This window comes from Pempheris klunzingeri, chromosome 16 (genome assembly GCF_042242105.1).
Source record: "Pempheris klunzingeri isolate RE-2024b chromosome 16, fPemKlu1.hap1, whole genome shotgun sequence".
Lineage (NCBI taxonomy): Eukaryota > Metazoa > Chordata > Actinopteri > Acropomatiformes > Pempheridae > Pempheris > Pempheris klunzingeri.
The window spans coordinates 13,973,373-13,990,880 of record NC_092027.1 but is presented as its reverse complement, the minus strand read 5'-3'; the positions used below and the strand labels follow the sequence as shown (position 1 = coordinate 13,990,880).

Below are 17,508 nucleotides of genomic sequence, written 5' to 3'. Positions count from 1 at the left end.
GGACAAGTGCAACAGGGACTGATGAAAGGAAAATATAATAAAGGGGAAGAAAATACAAGTATTTCAGCATATTAGCAACATTACCACATTGTGAAGTTCTTTGTTATTTACTTTTCATAGCAATGAAACTATAAGACACATCAGATCCACTGCTTCTCTTTTTTTTTTTTTTTCCACCAGAGCTGTCGCCCTGTGTCACCACCGAGTACAGAAAGTGGAAATAACACACACACACACACACACACACACACACACACACACAGACACACACACACACACACCTCCCTTTCCCGTTCGCCCAACCCCCCACAGCACAGAAGTCACCGCCCTTCCCTCTCGCTCTCACACCAACATGACTACCGCGGCTCCAACCCGTCCGACGCGCCGGAGCATCATGGGAGTTGTAGTCCCCGTCGCCCAATCCAGTTCAAGAAGGCGAGGCCTCACCAAAATACAACTCCCATCTCGACCCTCGCACGCCGAGCTCCGTCGTCCAATCTGAATATGTGGGAGGAGCGCGTCCGCCCACAAAAGCCACAGCTATCTCCCCGTATCAACCCCTTAAAAAACCAATTGTGCACGAAAAAAAGGGAATACGCGTAAAATACAAACACTGGTGACGGTTTGTTTTCGGTGCACGACGGACGGCGACGAGGCGTCCTCACGTCGTGCGGCGAGAGGAACGGCGGCGACAGGCAGGAGCAGCGGAGAGGGTGTTGTCCTGATGCTTAAATGGAAGTGGGTGGGCCTGTACGGTCACACACCGTCAACTTCTCTGTGGATATCATTCTGACAAGCGCTAATTTGCTCGTTTATGGACTGGCTCTCCGCTGAAAGGGACCTACGGCGGGGCTGCGAGGGGGCCGACGGGCCGGGGACGGTCACCGTGTTCTCCGTTATCTCCGTTATTTGGCGCTGCTTGATTGTGCCTGCGCTTGGCACCGCCCTTCCTGGCCGGTGGGTGGTTTCGTCGGACGGGCAGATCCGCCACGGCCCAGCGCCGAACATATAGGCCGTCCTCCGCCTCTGTACCCGGCCGGCCTTCTACCGTGAACTACACCCTCTCCCTCTCGGTATATTAATGCGTTATGAGTGGTAGGTACCCTCCCCCCTCTCCGTCTCCACCCCTCTCTCTCTGCCTGACAGATAGGAGGCTCCAAGCCCCTTTGATATTGATGATGAGGTTACTGGTTTCTGCTCTTTCTTTATTGATCACCTTTGTTGTGCCATATCTGCATTATGATCAGATTTTATTTAGGCCACATAGCGTCTGCATGACTGTCCCTCAACCTGGGACTTTGTACTTCTCAGAAATACTCCTGTGATGATATAACTGGAAATATTCTCACTGTTTTCGCAGACTCGAAGAAGGAATCATCTGGATCTGAAGGAGGGAAAGCATCTAAAAAGGGGAAAAGTTCTGGATCGCAGGTAAAAGAAATGAAATAAGAGTTTAATGTAGTTCATTACTTTTGCTTTGCCTGTAGGCCAAAAATGCACTTACTCCCTCCCAGCCAGCCATACACCTCTGGGGGCGTTTCTCTGGTGAATTCCACTTCCTGCTTCTGTGCAGCCCTGCTGAGAGCCAGCCCAGAGCCTCTTGAATAGGCTTATATGGCTGTCACACTTCCACCACTGCACTTTTGAATTGTCTGTTTGAATTAGAGTCAGACTGGTTTAATTCTGCGTATGGATTTATTTTAAAGACCTGCAGCGTTGGTATGTGGCTTTTCAACTGTGCAACTTCTATTTTTAGCTGCTTTTCATAGGTTGTGTATGTCTTGGAGATTAATTTCAGCCAGACAGTTATTCTTAAGTGCATTGTTGTTGTGAAACATGCATGACAGGCATTGTTGCTATATTATTCCTTGCTAATATGTTTGTTACAGAACCTAGACTGTTTCTCTGCAGTCTGGAGAGGTGTATGGCATTAAAAATTTGCCTGCGACCTAGTTCCTTTGAAAGGGAGGAGAGAGAGGGGGAGAGAAGGCGGCATTTTCTTCCACTGTTCTGAGAAAAGAGAAATGTGGTTCTCACACACCCACCCACTCGCTTCCTGTAATACCGCCCACTTCCACTGACAGCTCTCTCTCTCTCTTTCACTCAGTTTCTTTTTTCTTCACCATGTATTTCCCCACCCCTCGCTCTTTTTCTCTTTCTCCTCTTTGCTTCAGATTGTTCATTGTGTGAGTGTGCATAATGTTACCTGCCCATCCCTTCTGGCTCTTTCTTTTAGTCACATGTTGTACTTTCTTGTTTGTGTATGTATATGAGCTCTCTGTGTGTGTTTCTGTTTCCTCCTTCCCTCGTCACTCTTGTTTAACAGTTTCTCTCTCTGCCCCTCCCTTCCGCCCGTCCTTTGCCCTCCCTCCTACCCTGTCTCCTCCAGGATTCCTCCCAGCCCTCTCCGTTGGCTCTGCTAGCGGCCACCTGCAGTAAGATCGGAGGGCAGGGGGGAGCGGAGGGGGCCCAGGCCCAGGTGGGGGCCCAACCGATCCAGGTCCAGGCTGGTCAGATCCAGCTGCAGGCAGGCCAGCTCCAAGGTCAGATAGTGGTGGACACAGCTGGAGGTCAGGCCCTGGTGCCTCAGCAGCTGGAACTGGTCCCAGCTCAGTTCACAGGGAACGGCTGGCAGATCATTACAGCAGCGCCTACTATGGCCAAAGAGAACACCAATCAACCTGTTGCTGTGACGGTGGCCACCACCTTGGCTAATGACAGCTCACCTGGCGGGCGCAAGGTGGGGAATTAGTGGGTTTCAGTAAATGTTTTTTTTGTCAACTGTCAGTGTTTGTCCCCTTAACTATATCGCAGGTCCTTTCCCGTTGTGCAGGTGAAGCCATTAGGTGGGACCAACAGTGTTGCGGCCAATCAGCAACAGCAGCAGTTCCAGATCATCCAGGTTCAGAACCTGCCCAATGCTGGGGGCGGGGTCCAGTATCAGGTCATCCCTCACCTGCAGACTGCAGATGGACAGCAGATTCACATCAGCCCAGCTCAGACAGCCTCCATCGGGGCTCTACCGGAGCAGGTACAGCTCATCCAGACCCAGAGTCCGAGCCAGACCCAGGCTATCCTCCAGCCAGCCAACCAGCAGGCCATCCTGACAAGTACAGCCAATCAGACGGTCCCGCTGCAGATCCGCCCCGCACAGTCTTTCCCACTGCAGCTGCAGACTCTGCAGGGCTCCCAGACTCCTGTTATGACCACTGTACCCATAAACCTCGGTGGCATGACCCTGGCTTTGCCTGTGATAAATAATGTTGGAGGGGGCGGGGCCGTGCAGCTCATCCAATCTGCAGATGGCACATTCTCTGTTGCCAATGGCAACCAGCTGGTGACAACAGTGTCTGGGGCAGCTCCTGCTACAGCATCAACAGTTTCAACAATGGCAATAGCCGAAGGTGACAGCGTATCTGATGGGACACAAGTGATTTCTGCTGTATCAGAGGGAGCACCAGCTGACACCCAAGTGCAGAGCAGTGAGGCAGACTCTCAAAGCCAGAACCAGGCCAACGGGCTGCAGAACCAGACAGATACAGCAGGAGCCATTCAGCAGGTGATTGTGGGCCAAGTGGGGCACCAGTTGGTGCAACAGATCCAGCTGCAGCCTCAGAGTCAGGCTCAGGCTCAGGGTCAGCAGCAACCTCAGCACATCCAGACCCTCCAGCTGGCCCCAGGACAAACCCTGCAGCCCATCCAGGCCTTCCAGAACCCAGCCCAGGTCCTCATTCGTACCCCAACCCTGTCTCCCTCTGGGCAGATCACCTGGCAAACATTGCAGCTGCCCGGTGGAGTCTCCCTGCAGGGCGGCCTCGGAACGGCTGTGCCGCAGCAGCTAACACTTGCCCCGGTGGCCGGTGGGACGACAGTGGGGAGTGGAGGGCTGGTCTCCCTGAGTGGAGCTCCCCTGACGCTGAGCGCAGCCCAGATCAACCCTGGGTCTGGGGTACAGACGGTCAGCATCGCAGGGCTGGGCACTGCTGGAGTTCAGGTGCAGGGTGTTCCCCTCACCATAACTGGTCTACAGGGTAAGAAAGAACCAAGAGTGACTGTGTGAATGTGTAGACTGGTCCATTGTTAGTACTCACAACAAAAGTCTGGTTGAAGCCGTGTCGTTGGGCAGAGGAAGCATTATTAGTTTGAGAAAATATGACGCTCTAATGCCTTTCCAGTTCTAATCTCCAATAGTGTGGCACACTACTTCATACATATACCATTCAAAGTTGAATGCCCTGCTGGCGCAGTTGAATTGTGTGTGCGACACTGTACTCAAAATCTTACTTTTTCAGCTTTCTCAAAAGTCATATTTTCTACTACCCAGCAGAGAATGTAACGCTTGTAATTTTCAATCACCTTTCAGGTCAGCCACAGGGTCAGGATGGGGTCAAAGTTCAGTCCTCTCCCGTGACGGTCACTGTTGGGAACGTGGCATCAGGCTCATCGATGAGTCCAGACCAGCTGGGCTCCGTACAAAGTTCTTCCGACCAGGAGGGGCCGCCCAGTAAGAGGCTTCGTCGTGTTGCCTGCTCTTGTCCAAACTGCAGGGATGGAGAAGGGAGGTATGAACACATGAGAAACACAGAGCACCCTGTATGGGTGCAGAAGGAAAAAACAAGAATGAAACATGTTGTCACATGGGCAATTACTGGGTTTGTCTCTCTTTTTTTTGAAGGGACATTTATTCTATTTGCTTTTAAGATACAGTCGGTTTAGACAAATTAAACACACATAATGTACATTTTTGAAAAACCTGCACTAGGCAACAATACATGTATAGTTGTTATGTAGTATTTCACAACGAAACAGCCTTTGGGCAGAAAATTCTTAACTCCTAACTTTTTCTCCCCATCCACAGTTCTCACTGAGCTAAGAAAAAACAGGGGAACTAACTTTGGTTTTTATGATTATTCCAAAATTATTGATGACATGGTGGGAGAACTGGTTTGACAGATGGTCAGAAAACAGTGCAGCTTGTACCCTAAAGTGAGAGATCCGACCTCTCACCACCAAGAGCTTCACATTGTAATGAGGAGCTGGCACCCAAAACATACACTGAGAATATTCAGTCAAATGTATTCAACTTTGCTAGAATAATCACTGAATCCATTTTGTAAAAGTCTGACTATGTGAACTTCATAGAACAGAGCTTGTTTACTGTTCAAATATTTTAGAATTGCCTGTGGAAATTATCTTTAGGATAATAAAAACCTTCCCATTTGTTTTATGTCCTGATGGCTTTTACTAAACACACATGCGCGCACGCACACACACCCTCCAGCTCACTTCTGTGTGTGTGTTGCAGGAACAGCGGGGATCCCACAAAGAAGAAGCAGCACATCTGCCACATGGAGGGCTGTGGGAAGGTGTACGGCAAGACGTCCCACCTGAGGGCCCACCTGCGCTGGCACACTGGCGAGAGGCCGTTCGTCTGTAACTGGATCTTCTGTGGCAAGAGGTTCACCAGGAGCGACGAGCTGCAGAGACACCGGAGAACACACACAGGTAGGAAACACATACGTAGACTGGTGATATGGGTCACCCTAGTCTCATTGGTAGGGTTTGACTTTTGGCAGTATTTTGTCTTTATACTGAATTCACAAAGAACTCTAACCAACAATCATTTCCATCATCAATTAATTTTGGTACATGAAATATAATTTTAAAAAAATGCCCCTCACAACTTCACAGATGTCATTTTCAAATGTTTTGTTTGAGCCAGAGTCAGAGATATTCAGTCTGCAGAGATGTATGACAAAGAAAAGCAGGAAACCATCTGGAACTAGAGAATTTGGGGAATTTTTTTCACAATTTTTTGCTTGAAAAATGACAACAGCAGCTGATTATTTTGCTTTCGATCAACTTATCGTTTCAGCTCTAATACAAACTCCCTTCAAATCCTTTATTTAAAGTAGTTTGGATTTTCATAATTTACAACATAGCTACCACTTCTACTTTATTCAAATAATATAATTTCTTGCCCATTCCTCAGCCGTTTACTAACAGAGCTCTGAGAACCAACCAAAGCAGATTTTTTTTACACAACTGGGGAGTATTTGTTGAAAACCAGGGGTTCTTTCTTGATTTATTTCTCTGTAATTCTGTGTCTCCTCCCCTCTAGGAGAAAAGCGTTTTGAGTGTCCCGAATGCTCCAAACGCTTCATGCGCAGCGACCACCTCTCCAAGCACATCAAGACCCACCAGAACAAGAAGGGTGGAGCTGCGGTGGCAATCATCACCACTGATGACATGGAGGAAGACACCCCTGAAGGCCTGGGCGCTTCCCCTCAGATTGTCGCTGTGGCGACCCTCTCGCGTGACTCTGACCCTGCGACACCCACCACCTCTAATCACCTGGAGGAAGAGGAGGAGGAAGAGGAGGAGTTCGAATAGGCAACTGACTCCTGTCTCTTTGCGGAAGGCCGACTTCCTGTTTTTTTGGGAGTCTTTGCAGGGACTATAAGGGTGGCTACTTTTTCTTCTTGTTTTTTTACTTTTACTTTTACTTCATTTTAAAAATGTCGCTCTCTCGTGAAAAGGGACTCAAAAGCGACAGGATCATGCAATGAACAGACACTGAGAACTATAAAACATCACAATCTTAGAAAAAAAAACTAACACATATAATAACAAAAATTTAGCCTAAACGTATGAAAGATTAGTTTGGCATTTATAAAATGAATCTATAATAATTCCTTGCCTGGTGGGGAATGGAGTGTAAGTAGTCTCTAGATTAGCACAAGACAGGGGGACCTGCTGAATCTAAAACCATCTGATACCGAGAGACATTTTCTTAATCGCAACAGAATCTAACTCTATGCACAAAGTTGTGTTCCTGTTTCATACCTGTCAGACAGTGCTGAGGGTCAATCACGGTACAGGATTGTTGGAGAGCAGTGATGGGGCGGGGTCAGTCTTGGGGATAGTGTGTGTGTGTGGAACCTGTATGGATGACGAGCGTTTGTATTCCCATGCTGTCGTGGAAAGGATCTACCTAATTTGAGTTTTATTCATGGTTCAGGTTTAGTCCTCAGATCAGATTCAGGTGTTGATTCCTTTGAGACCAGTCAACAGATAAACTGTTATTGAAGAAGAGAAGGGTTGATTCTAAACAAGAAATAAAAGAGTAGAAAAAAAGCACATATAAAAAGATTTATAAATAATGCATTCCTATTGAGGCGCAGTGGCCATTAGAAAAAAAAAGGTTTCTATAGAGAAAAACAATCTAGCTTTCTACAACTTTGTTTGTGTAGTGAAAGCAATACTATAATGACAATCCTAGTGAAACCATGTTTACATTGTCAGGGGAAGTTTTCTCTGTTAATAAAACAAGCCAGTTTGCTCTAAGGTTAGGGAAAACATCTGAAAGCAGTGCTGTCGTCTGAACAAAGCCGGTTACTTTGCAGATACTACAGGGTGGCTTTAACATCACAGCTGCAGTCTATCCAGCGCGAGTTTGTGATTTTTATGTGATCGATTACCATCAGATGGTACCTGGTAGATGTAACGACAGTTTCGTCGGACCGCGGTAAAAGGACCACTGGTGTTGCTTTTCGCTTTCTGTGCTCCGGCGATGAACCCTCTACACCTCTAACCCTGCTGGGTGACCAACGTACCACAATTGCCTTAACACAAGCTGTAGTACGGAGGGAACCTCGGCGTCGAGGGGATGGAGAAACATGGGGGCTCTCCTGCATTGTCGGGGGAAGACAAGGAGAGCGGACCACAGCACAGAGAGGTCAAGTCACACAGAGTGGTGAGAGCTGTCGGTGGGTGTGGGTCAGGCTATTTAGCTATGTGGATATTATGAGATGTTTTCTGGTGGTGTTGCTCTGTGTTAGTTCAGTGCGTACATTCTTTTTTGAAATTAAAAGATGCTTTTATTTTATAGAATTTATCAATTGTTTTAAAAAGTCCCCATATGTTAACACACAGGACCCCAGTGTGTACGGCTAATTTATTATTTATCCTTGATTTGTACTATTTGCCTTTTGCTGGACTTGTATTTGTGCGCGTTGATTCTGAGGTTGTGTACAGCATGTTTCAGTTTTTTGCCGTAGTGCTGCTTCTCTTCTTTACTCTTTGTGCTTCTGTTTTATTTGTCTATGTCTGACCATTGCTGTTTATTTCTTCTTCTTCTTCTCTTTGCGCCATAACGTGTTTTTGGAGAAAAATAAATAACAAAAGAAGAAGAAAGCAAAAAAAAAAGTTACTATTGTTTAAAGCTGAAAAGATTGATACCAAACAAATTTAGATGTTTTTGGTAATATTTTGTGTGACAACCAACTTTTTTTTCTTTGATATTTTGTAGTGACATCTCATTTGTAAATCTTTTTCTAAATGATGTTTGTTCGTCTCCATGACATTTGATAATGGGTTTTTTGCCAGGTTAGCCTCAAAGGCTCCAGTTTATTGATATTTTTAAAACTGGTTTGTACAAACGTGTTATGTCAATAAAAAAAATTTAAAAAAAGGACAACTTCAAGCGGAAAAGTTGCTTTGCCTGCATAACACTTGACAATAAAGTGATAAAAACTGTCTTAAATTCCCCTTTGATGCTCTGGTATTTGTGTATCTCAAATCAGATAGAAACCAATGGTAAGTAAACATCAACACATGGCACACTTTGACCTCAACACACACACAAAAACGCCTACCACCTCCTTATTACTGGGTAATCTCTCAGCTGTGTTGTGACATCAGTGATGGGGAGTGTATCTGTGCTTCCTTTGGGAACGATTCCTGTTCTCAATTATTCTTTCTGCTGCTAATGGAGTCCAAATTGATGCTACAAGGATCAAACCTGTGACCATTCACTCACAATCTGTTAACCACTCGAAACCACACAGCTGCTTTGACTGATTGAGTTATTTTTGTATGTGTGGACGGATAATGAGCCAATAAACTGTCTGCTTCAGAAAACGTGATCTTAAACACCCCAAGTGTAACACAGCTGCGATCAAAGTGTGAAGTATAACCTCCGTCTGCACCTTCGGGCATTTTTTGTAGAGTTTTGAAGGTAAAAAGGAGTTTAATGTGATGTGCTCTTTAAGTATAAGAAAACATGTTTTTTAATGTTTTGACTCCATAAATTCACTGATGTTAGAGAATGACATACTGGGTTCTATTTTGACCAAGAAAGTAAGGCTAATTAAATCCAACACCAAAATGTTAAGAACAACAAGCTTAACTTAAACTTTGAGCTGAAACTTTTTCCAGCACATCTGTATGTATCTGTAGTGTGCACTCTAAGACTGACACTGAGGACAGATTATTAATAATGTAGACAAATGTTATGATAAAATGGTCTCTCACTGAGATGATTTCTCACTGTGACTGCATGACAATGAAGCCTCGTGAAGATCCAGTGACCCCAGGTTGACCTCTGCCCTGCAGCAATGGTACCTGGTCATTACAGGAAATCAGCTGACTGGCTCCCACATCACCTCAGGAGCACACAGCTGACCTGGACCTGACCCTACTCACCTGGGGAAATCACACCAGGTACACACACACAAAGCAGCATAAAAGTTGTATGCACGTCTCTTAAATGTACAATTTGTTAGAGCTGAAACAAGCATCCAACAGATGAGAGACTGCAACAACTAGATGAAAAATCACATGGCAAATCATTTAGATAATGCCATTCTTTATTAAAAATTTACAGTGGACTGACAAAATGCTGTAAAGTTATTAACTTTTAGAAAAGTAGCTAGTATAAAAAGCTTGTTCGCATCTTTAACACAGAAAATAACCATACCTGACATTTTCTCTAATGAACAAGGGTAGAAATATTCAAATGAAAATATACAACTCAAAAGTACTGACTTTAAAAGAATAAAAACATCCCTGCATCTTATGCAGCCTTAAATCAGGATATATAAAACATATTAACAGTGTATGTGTCTTACGTTAAGGTGACACAGGAAAAAAAACACATCATTTTGCTTTTGTTCTTCTAGTTTGATTAAAGGTTGATCTAAACCTAAAAGTGTGCATTAAAATGAGTTCTACAGTACTGTGCAGCATGAGAGCCTGCTCCAGGTACCGGCTGTAAGAGCAGATTCTCCTCCCCGGACTTCTCTCTGGACTTTACTTCAGCTCCTTCTGAATGCTGTGATGGAGACAAAACAAGATATGAGCTCTATCTGCTACAAGAACAGTTCTCAGTAGAACTGCAACTAGGGATTATTCTCAGTCCTCATCTGTTGCTAATTTTTCCAACTAATCTATAAACAATTCAATCTAAAATGTCAGTCTTAATTCGCTAGTTAGTTAAATTCTTGTAGACTCTCCTAATTAAGTCGCAACAGTTATTTTACACTGACTACATGTAGGTTCTTAATTAAATTCCTAAATCTTTCACATCATGGTAGTTTTATGGAGACCCCATTCAGGTCTGGAACATTTACGTGTACAATGAGAACGACAGGGATGTACCTCTCCAGATACTCGTGGACATTGTCATGGCCGTTGTAGCGGGCCAGTCCCACCAGGATGCCGGTGGCACAACGGCCCTCCTTCTTACGACACAGGCTGCAGTTGCACATCTGTCGGCAGATGGGACACGACCACGTCTGCAAAGAAAAGGTCCAAATTTAATGTGGGTGACCAACTGTATTGTGAGTTCATGTTGAGGCTTTATGTTCCTTCTACCTTTAGTCTTTTTAGCATTTTCAAATCGCCTGCTTTTGGAAGTGAACACTTCATGTAAACTAGATGTGGTGCCACTGATTTGGTGCTTTGCACTGCATTTCCCTGTAATAAGTCCCCCACTGTGCACTGATACTTGACCTAAAAAAAAAAAAAAAAAAGAGGCTTCCAACTGCAAAAAGACGAAGACACAATTGAGACGTGCCTAAAAACAACCAAGTCTACTGAGACTGAAAAACGCAATGTATGAATATATCTGTTAACTGAACACACTATGAAAAAAGGGATAAAAGGATTTAGTTGTCATTAATAAAAGTGGCTTTAAAACACCAGCTAACAGGCTACTAAATTTTTTCTTGTATTTTCCAATATTTCAGTTGAAATTTCTGTAGGTGGTGCTCTTTCCTTTGTGTTGGTTCTCACTACTTCTGCCGACCACTCGGTTTAGCTTTTATTTAAAACAAAGCGCTGTTGTAGGAAAAATGGGCACTTGGTTTCCATTTCCAGCAAGATGCTGGTGTTTCAAAAGAAAATATAAAAGCTTTGATCAAGCTACATATCAATCAGTATAACAGAAAATGTATTTATCTGAAAGCCCCTCTGATTCTCTCTTAAAATATGTTATTTTAAAATGCAACCATAAAAAAACCCATACACATCATGTACTGTTTCCAAATGTAAAATCACAGTAACTACACATTTTTACAGGGGAAATGTTTCAAAGACACAGCAAGACAACACAAAAGAAAGAGGGGTAAAAGATGAAAAAGAAAATCAAAATGTTATTGTAGTCATTTATGAACATGACAGCATATCAAAGCTTTAACGCTCATCAGCATTGTGCCTGACAGCTTTATTAGCCTAGCAGTTAATGACTATATTTTCACATTCCTGCACATTATTTGCTGTTATGCATCCCTTCAGTTGGACTTTGCATGAGCTTTTTATATATAAAAGTTACAAAATCCAAAATGAATAATTAATTAAGAGATCATTACTTGTAAGCAGATAAAATGGTTTTGTGATCCATTTGTTACTTACAATATTTTTTGACATTCAAATTTGTCTTTTTTCTGTCTCGGAAGACACCACATTCACCTAAAGATTACCACATCTGAAGTGTTTTCTGTTTAACAGGTGTGTATTAGTACTGACCGGGTCGAGCAGCACAGCGCGTACGTCCTCTCCATAGCGGTTCTTCAGGCACGGCCCACAGAACTGACCTTTGGCCCCCACACAGACTCCACTGCGACACACTGTCTTGGTGTCCAGAGTCTTCTGTCTACACTGGTGACACGAGCTGCCCTGGATTAAAGACACACAGACACAGTGAAGAACTGCACCAACCGAGGAAACCTGACAGTGTGGTACAATCATGACAGCACTAAGGGGGTAAACGCCTGATGTGACTCACGTTGTCCTTATCCCAGATCTTGTCTTTGCTGCGGTAAGCTATGTTGTCCAGGTCTTCTTTGGTGATGTCGTCGACTGACCTCACCACATACTTGCTCCTCCTGAAAATGTGGCTCTTCCTCTTTTTCCGTCCCTCGCCGACATGTTCCTCGTCCACCTGAACAATCACAACCAGCAGATGGCCAATTAGGTTTTCATGTAAACTTTTATACATAAAATCATGCACTTTTTCTTAAATACAATTTATTCTTTGAAATTCGTTTGTAGAATGCATGTTGAGACTAAAGTGTATTTTGAGTGCACAAATGACTTCACCGAAGATGTTAAACTTCTTAATATCAAAAAGCATCTGACTAAATAGAGAATGAGTCTGTTTGAAATACAAAATTTAACATGACACATAACACCAACACAAAATTAAGCATGTGATTGTAAGTTTATCAGTATACAAGCAAAATTGCTGTGGTACAGCAGCAACGGTATGGATGGCAGATGAAGAAATCCTCAGTAATAACCTCTAATATCACACAAGTTCCCCTTTCCTATTAACATCATTGCATTACAAAAACACTGGACCGGTATAGGAGCGGTGTATACGGTCATCACACTCTGTTAAGTAGGGCTGTCACAACTCTCCAAATGCATAATCGGATTTAACTGTCAATATAAACATTTTATTTCATGGCATTGCCATTGTTTGACTATCAAGCCTTTATTTGTACAGATCTACAGATCATTGGTTTTATGTCCCTTTCTTTATAAAGATAGACTTCACGGTATCAAGTGTGATATACCTAGACAAAGTCATACAGTGAACTAGTGCTTTAAGAGAAAAAAAAACATTTAGTTAAACTACTTAAAAAGCATTGTTTAACACCGCCACCAAATAATAAATTTACAAATGCCAACATAAGGTATGTGGTCATTACATTAATGTCAGCACAACAGCCACAACAGAATAATCATACCATAAGAGCTACTATATACAAAAAAATTTAACTATACGAGCACTGTACATACATACATAAACATCATGTTTCTGTGTAACTTTGAACAGTTTAATGCAAAGCTTCCAGTTTGTTTTACCAGTGACTGATGATATTTGATATTCTTAATTGTTGCCAAGATTATTTCTGCCTTCGCTGTCTCGTTACGCCTTGGGTGGGGTTTAGTTCATCATGCGCAAAGCATTTTTTTTTTTTTTTAAGTAGAATCCATGTCCACCAATTACGTGCCTATGCTCTGTTCGTGAAACAGTGTTCTGCTCCTTCATGCAGTAACAGAAGATCATTAAGGTTCAGAACCGTGTTGCCCCATGGTAACAAAAAATGGAGGGCAAGACGTAGCAGTGCTCCTAGTTGTAAAATTTTGTTGGAGCGTCTCTCAAAATGTTTGCAAAATATGAATAAATATGAAAAAATGTAATCGTCCATGTAAAATCATGGCACCTCTAGTATGAAATGCATTTTGCCTGTTGTACCTCCACCAGCCTCGTGATGTCCACAGTCCTGGGGCCTTTGCGGGCGAGTGGCTCGCTCTTTTCCTCCACCGCAAAGTTCTCAGGAGGACGAGCCTTACGGGACGGGTTCCTCCTTTCTGACCCCATCTCTGGTTCAAACTTGCGTTTACGCGGTGCTGCTTTCTCTAGTGCTCGCTTCTTCTTCTGCAAAAACAAATCAAAGATGATGATGTCTGCAAATCAGTGCCCATAAAATCATTCTTGTTTTAAATGAAATGGCCAAATGAATGTAATGTACTGTGAAAGGTGATCAATAGCCTTTAAATGGATGGTTAACTTGCATGTTAAAGTGCATGTTTTTCTGTTATACAGTTATGAGAATCTGGTGCATTTACTCACTTGAGGGGTGGTGGACTGAGCCAAGTCATCCATGGTGCTCAGATCAGCAAACAGCTTAGCCAGCTGAAAGACAACAGAGAAGACCAGAGTGAAAGGACATCTGACGAGGGAGGGACAGATAAAACTGTAGTATACAGATCACACAGTTTATCAGAATATGGAAAAAATACAGAAAGTTGAAAAGGACTCATTACCATGGCCTTGTTTTCCTGGATGTTCTTGTCTCGTTTCCTGAGGCTCTGAGACAAGACCTCTTCCTCCTCCTCCTCCTCCTCCTCCTCGTCTTTTTCCTCTTTCTCATCCTGCTGCTGCAGCTGCTGCTGCTGCTTCATCCCCTGCCTTCGTCTGCCTCTCTGCAGGGGGGGACTTTCTCTGACCGACTTTTTTACTTTTTTCTCTTGCAGTTCCTGTTTGGGGGTAGACAGTCTTTTGACAGGAAACCTAAGGAGCAAGATTAAAATATGATTGTTTTTCAGTAACTCCAGAATCAACACAACAAAACAACAGGTAACAGAACAAATACAATGGAGAAAAAAAAACAATAAGCTTTTTTTGACCAAACTACAAATATTGGCATCTTTGTATTTGTGCCTGATCAGGGTTCAAAGCGTCAAATATGACGCAAATAATTAAACCTCATCAATGGGTGCAGTGGTACTAGTGACAAGCAGTTGTGAGCTTTGCCTGTTAAAGACACATCATGTGGGTTAAGGTTTATGCTGCATTTGAAGCCTCTGCACTCCAGTGTATACTACATATCTAAAGACAGGACACCTCCCAACCACTATGCAAATAAATCAGATACTTTGTTTATATTAGCAACTCTAAGGGATATTTAGACATAACTGGTATTGCTCAAAGATGGTATTTGTGCATAATGCATTTGCATTATAACAAACTGAGCAGACTTCAACACGTGGATCCAAGTGTCCCATTGCTTATTTACTTATTGGAACACACCTCAGGGCTACTAAAAGACTCCTCCTTTTTGGTGGGGGGGCCTCCTCGCCATCAGAGTAGAAGCCTGTGTCCACATCGCTGTCCTCCTCTGACTCAACCGTCTGGAGAAGAAAAAAATTTAGCCTTGTGCTTTCACTGTCACATCACAGACATTTTCATCAAATAATACAGTCAACAATAAATGTATCATACCTTGGTCTTAAGCCGTTTGTTAAAAAAGCCTCTGCACTCTTCTTCCTCATCCTCACTGAAACCTTCAAATTCCTCTTCACTGTCCGACTGGCTGAACAGACGAGCCAGCTCTGCAGTTATAAACATGGATTTGAAACATGGAGCCTGTTGGCAGACATATCAAGCATCATTTTAAACTAGTATTAACAGACAACATGTTCTACAAGAAGTCCTGAGTTGGCATCACAACTCAGAACTAGAAGTCCGAATTCAACTAGTAAATATTAGTGACTGTGGCAACAATGCACTCTCTGTGCACAAGGCTGAATATGTTGCTCTCCTAGGAATGTGTAAATTATAGCTGTAAAGGTGCTGCAGATGGGGAGTTTTTGACCTCTAGTAAGCTATGTTTTTCTATGAGTGGGTCCCAGTCTTGTTGTTGATGCCAAGATACACTGCAATGCACCAGCAAAGACTGGGAAGAAGACTTCAAGCTAGTAAACATGGATGTAAAAGATGGGTTAAAATAAATTAAAAATCAGCTTTGCAAATGTTTTGTGAGGAAGGAAATAACCTCAAGGTGTTAGCTAGAGCGCAAGTATACGAATAATGCATTTTGGTGAGTAACAGTGGCTATAACTACAACTTTTGTTTGTTTGTTTGGAAAACTCCACAGGGCCCCTTTTAAAGCCACAGCCACAATTTCTTAGATGAACTTTTCACTTTTTCCACCAGAGGGAGCATCATTCTTTCAGTGGACATCCTCTGTCACTGAGTAAATGCTGTGGAAACAAAGACTTTCACCACACAGCTTGTACTGACACTTTTTGTGCTTTGTTGACATTGGCTTTGCTTCCTCATTGCTTGGGGTCCCACAGATCCTAATACTGTATATGTAATCAATACACATATCCCTTTTTTTTTTTACTTTCTTCTGATCTAAAAAGTAAATATGGCCTTGCATATTTGATGAAGGTGAGCAAATATGGAAATATCGATCCACCCGAGTTATTTCACAAAAGTTTTATGTTATACGGGCTCTGCATATGCATATCTATTTGCGTGGGGTTTTGCTGTGTTGAAAGTACTGCCCGCACCATCACAAATATAGACCATATACAAATCCATTGTATTCAACCAGATTTTACAGCAGGGGTCTGAAAACTCATTATTTTCAGTAGAAAGCTTTATAAAGATGCCATCAGTTCATTATCAACTTTATAAGCAATTCTTGTAAAATTAAGGTAAAATCATGAAATATGAAGCCGATACAACAAGGTTAAGTGTGTTTATTCAAGTGTTTAAGAGGGCCAAAGGTCTCCAGGACCCCTATCAGAATACTGAGGTAAAATGTTGTGCTTTCATTGTCATTTATGACAACAGTGTACAAGCATTTATTTAGGGGCAAGATTGGCTTTCAAGCCCCTAAATCTAAATAAAAAACTGTGCAGTTGATGTCTAAAGCACCACTTGTTGATATCTGCTGAACCATCCCCTGCAGCCGAAGGGGTGCTGACCTCTGACCTTTCCACAAGAGGACCCCTGAGATTGGACACACTGATCAAGCTCCTTGGCCAAACACTGAACCTGCACTCCTGAATTTTGAGCATTAGCTCACCGTTCGGGTATTCCGCCAAAACGAAAACGACCACCTGAACACGAACACGTGTAAGCTAGCCTGTTAACCTCGTCAAAACAAAGACACAAGTTTCACAAATAGTGTTCAGTACATAACATTATCGCAGGAAGTCTGGGTTACAGAGCTGAAGTAGCTGCAGTCAAACACCAGTTTATTCGCAGGAGAAACATATGGACGTTTATTTTCAATGGCCGACTGAGCCATTAACGTTAGCTGTTAACAATGGTGTTCTTTTTGCCTCATTGAGACCTGTTCTTAACCACAAAAACCAACACGGAAAGAGGAACTGCATTTACACAGCCCTATGGCGCTTACCTTTGACGTGAGGGTCATTTTATCTCCGTTTCGTGGTAAATTTCCGTCCAACAGAAAGTTTTGTCTTATAACATGAAAATCAATGAGTAGAGGTGGATTTAAAACTTAACCGCTAGAGAAGTCCGGCTATTGCAAAAATAGGGGTTTTGATGTTGGTAAACTTACACTTACATTTGTAGTTAAGCCCAATAACTGTAATTTTGTGATCCCACTAATGACTATATACTGTAAAAAAAAAACCTTCGCCTACTTCCACTTTTTTAATAAAGATGTTTCTCTCTATGTTTGGGAGCAGTCTCTCTTCTGCCCCCCCTCCCGCACTCACAATGGTGCAGTCCATTCTTTCGCGCGAAAACGACATATGGGCGTGACTACGTGGGAGAGCAACACGCCCCCACCACGCTGTAAGGAGGTCTTAGTCTGCCATTGTACTGTAGGCAAATATCTGTGCATTTAAAAAGACTTTCAGCAGTGGCTCTATGTAGAAAGTAATTAAGTA

The 17,508-nt window shown here is 43.1% G+C and overlaps 2 protein-coding genes across 2 annotated transcripts; one reads left to right on the top strand and one right to left on the bottom strand.

The window, feature by feature from the left end:
- Nucleotides 1–648: 648 nt before the first annotated feature.
- sp4 (sp4 transcription factor) lies at nt 649–8,513 on the top strand. The gene is made up of 7 exons (XM_070846970.1): nt 649–1,095; nt 1,361–1,431; nt 2,390–2,740; nt 2,834–4,031; nt 4,364–4,562; nt 5,306–5,505; nt 6,122–8,513. The coding sequence occupies exons 1-7, from the start codon at nt 1,089–1,091 to the stop codon at nt 6,391–6,393; spliced, it is 2,298 nt and encodes a 765-aa protein (XP_070703071.1). The 5' UTR covers nt 649–1,088; the 3' UTR covers nt 6,394–8,513.
- A 1,119-nt stretch (nt 8,514–9,632) lies between these two features.
- cdca7b (cell division cycle associated 7b) lies at nt 9,633–17,060 on the bottom strand. The gene is made up of 10 exons (XM_070846773.1): nt 17,010–17,060; nt 15,077–15,220; nt 14,885–14,985; nt 14,119–14,365; nt 13,925–13,987; nt 13,547–13,729; nt 12,068–12,223; nt 11,809–11,958; nt 10,441–10,577; nt 9,633–10,114 (listed from the first exon to the last, which is right to left on the bottom strand). The coding sequence occupies exons 1-10, from the start codon at nt 17,025–17,027 to the stop codon at nt 10,093–10,095; spliced, it is 1,221 nt and encodes a 406-aa protein (XP_070702874.1). The 5' UTR covers nt 17,028–17,060; the 3' UTR covers nt 9,633–10,092.
- Nucleotides 17,061–17,508: the final 448 nt, after the last annotated feature.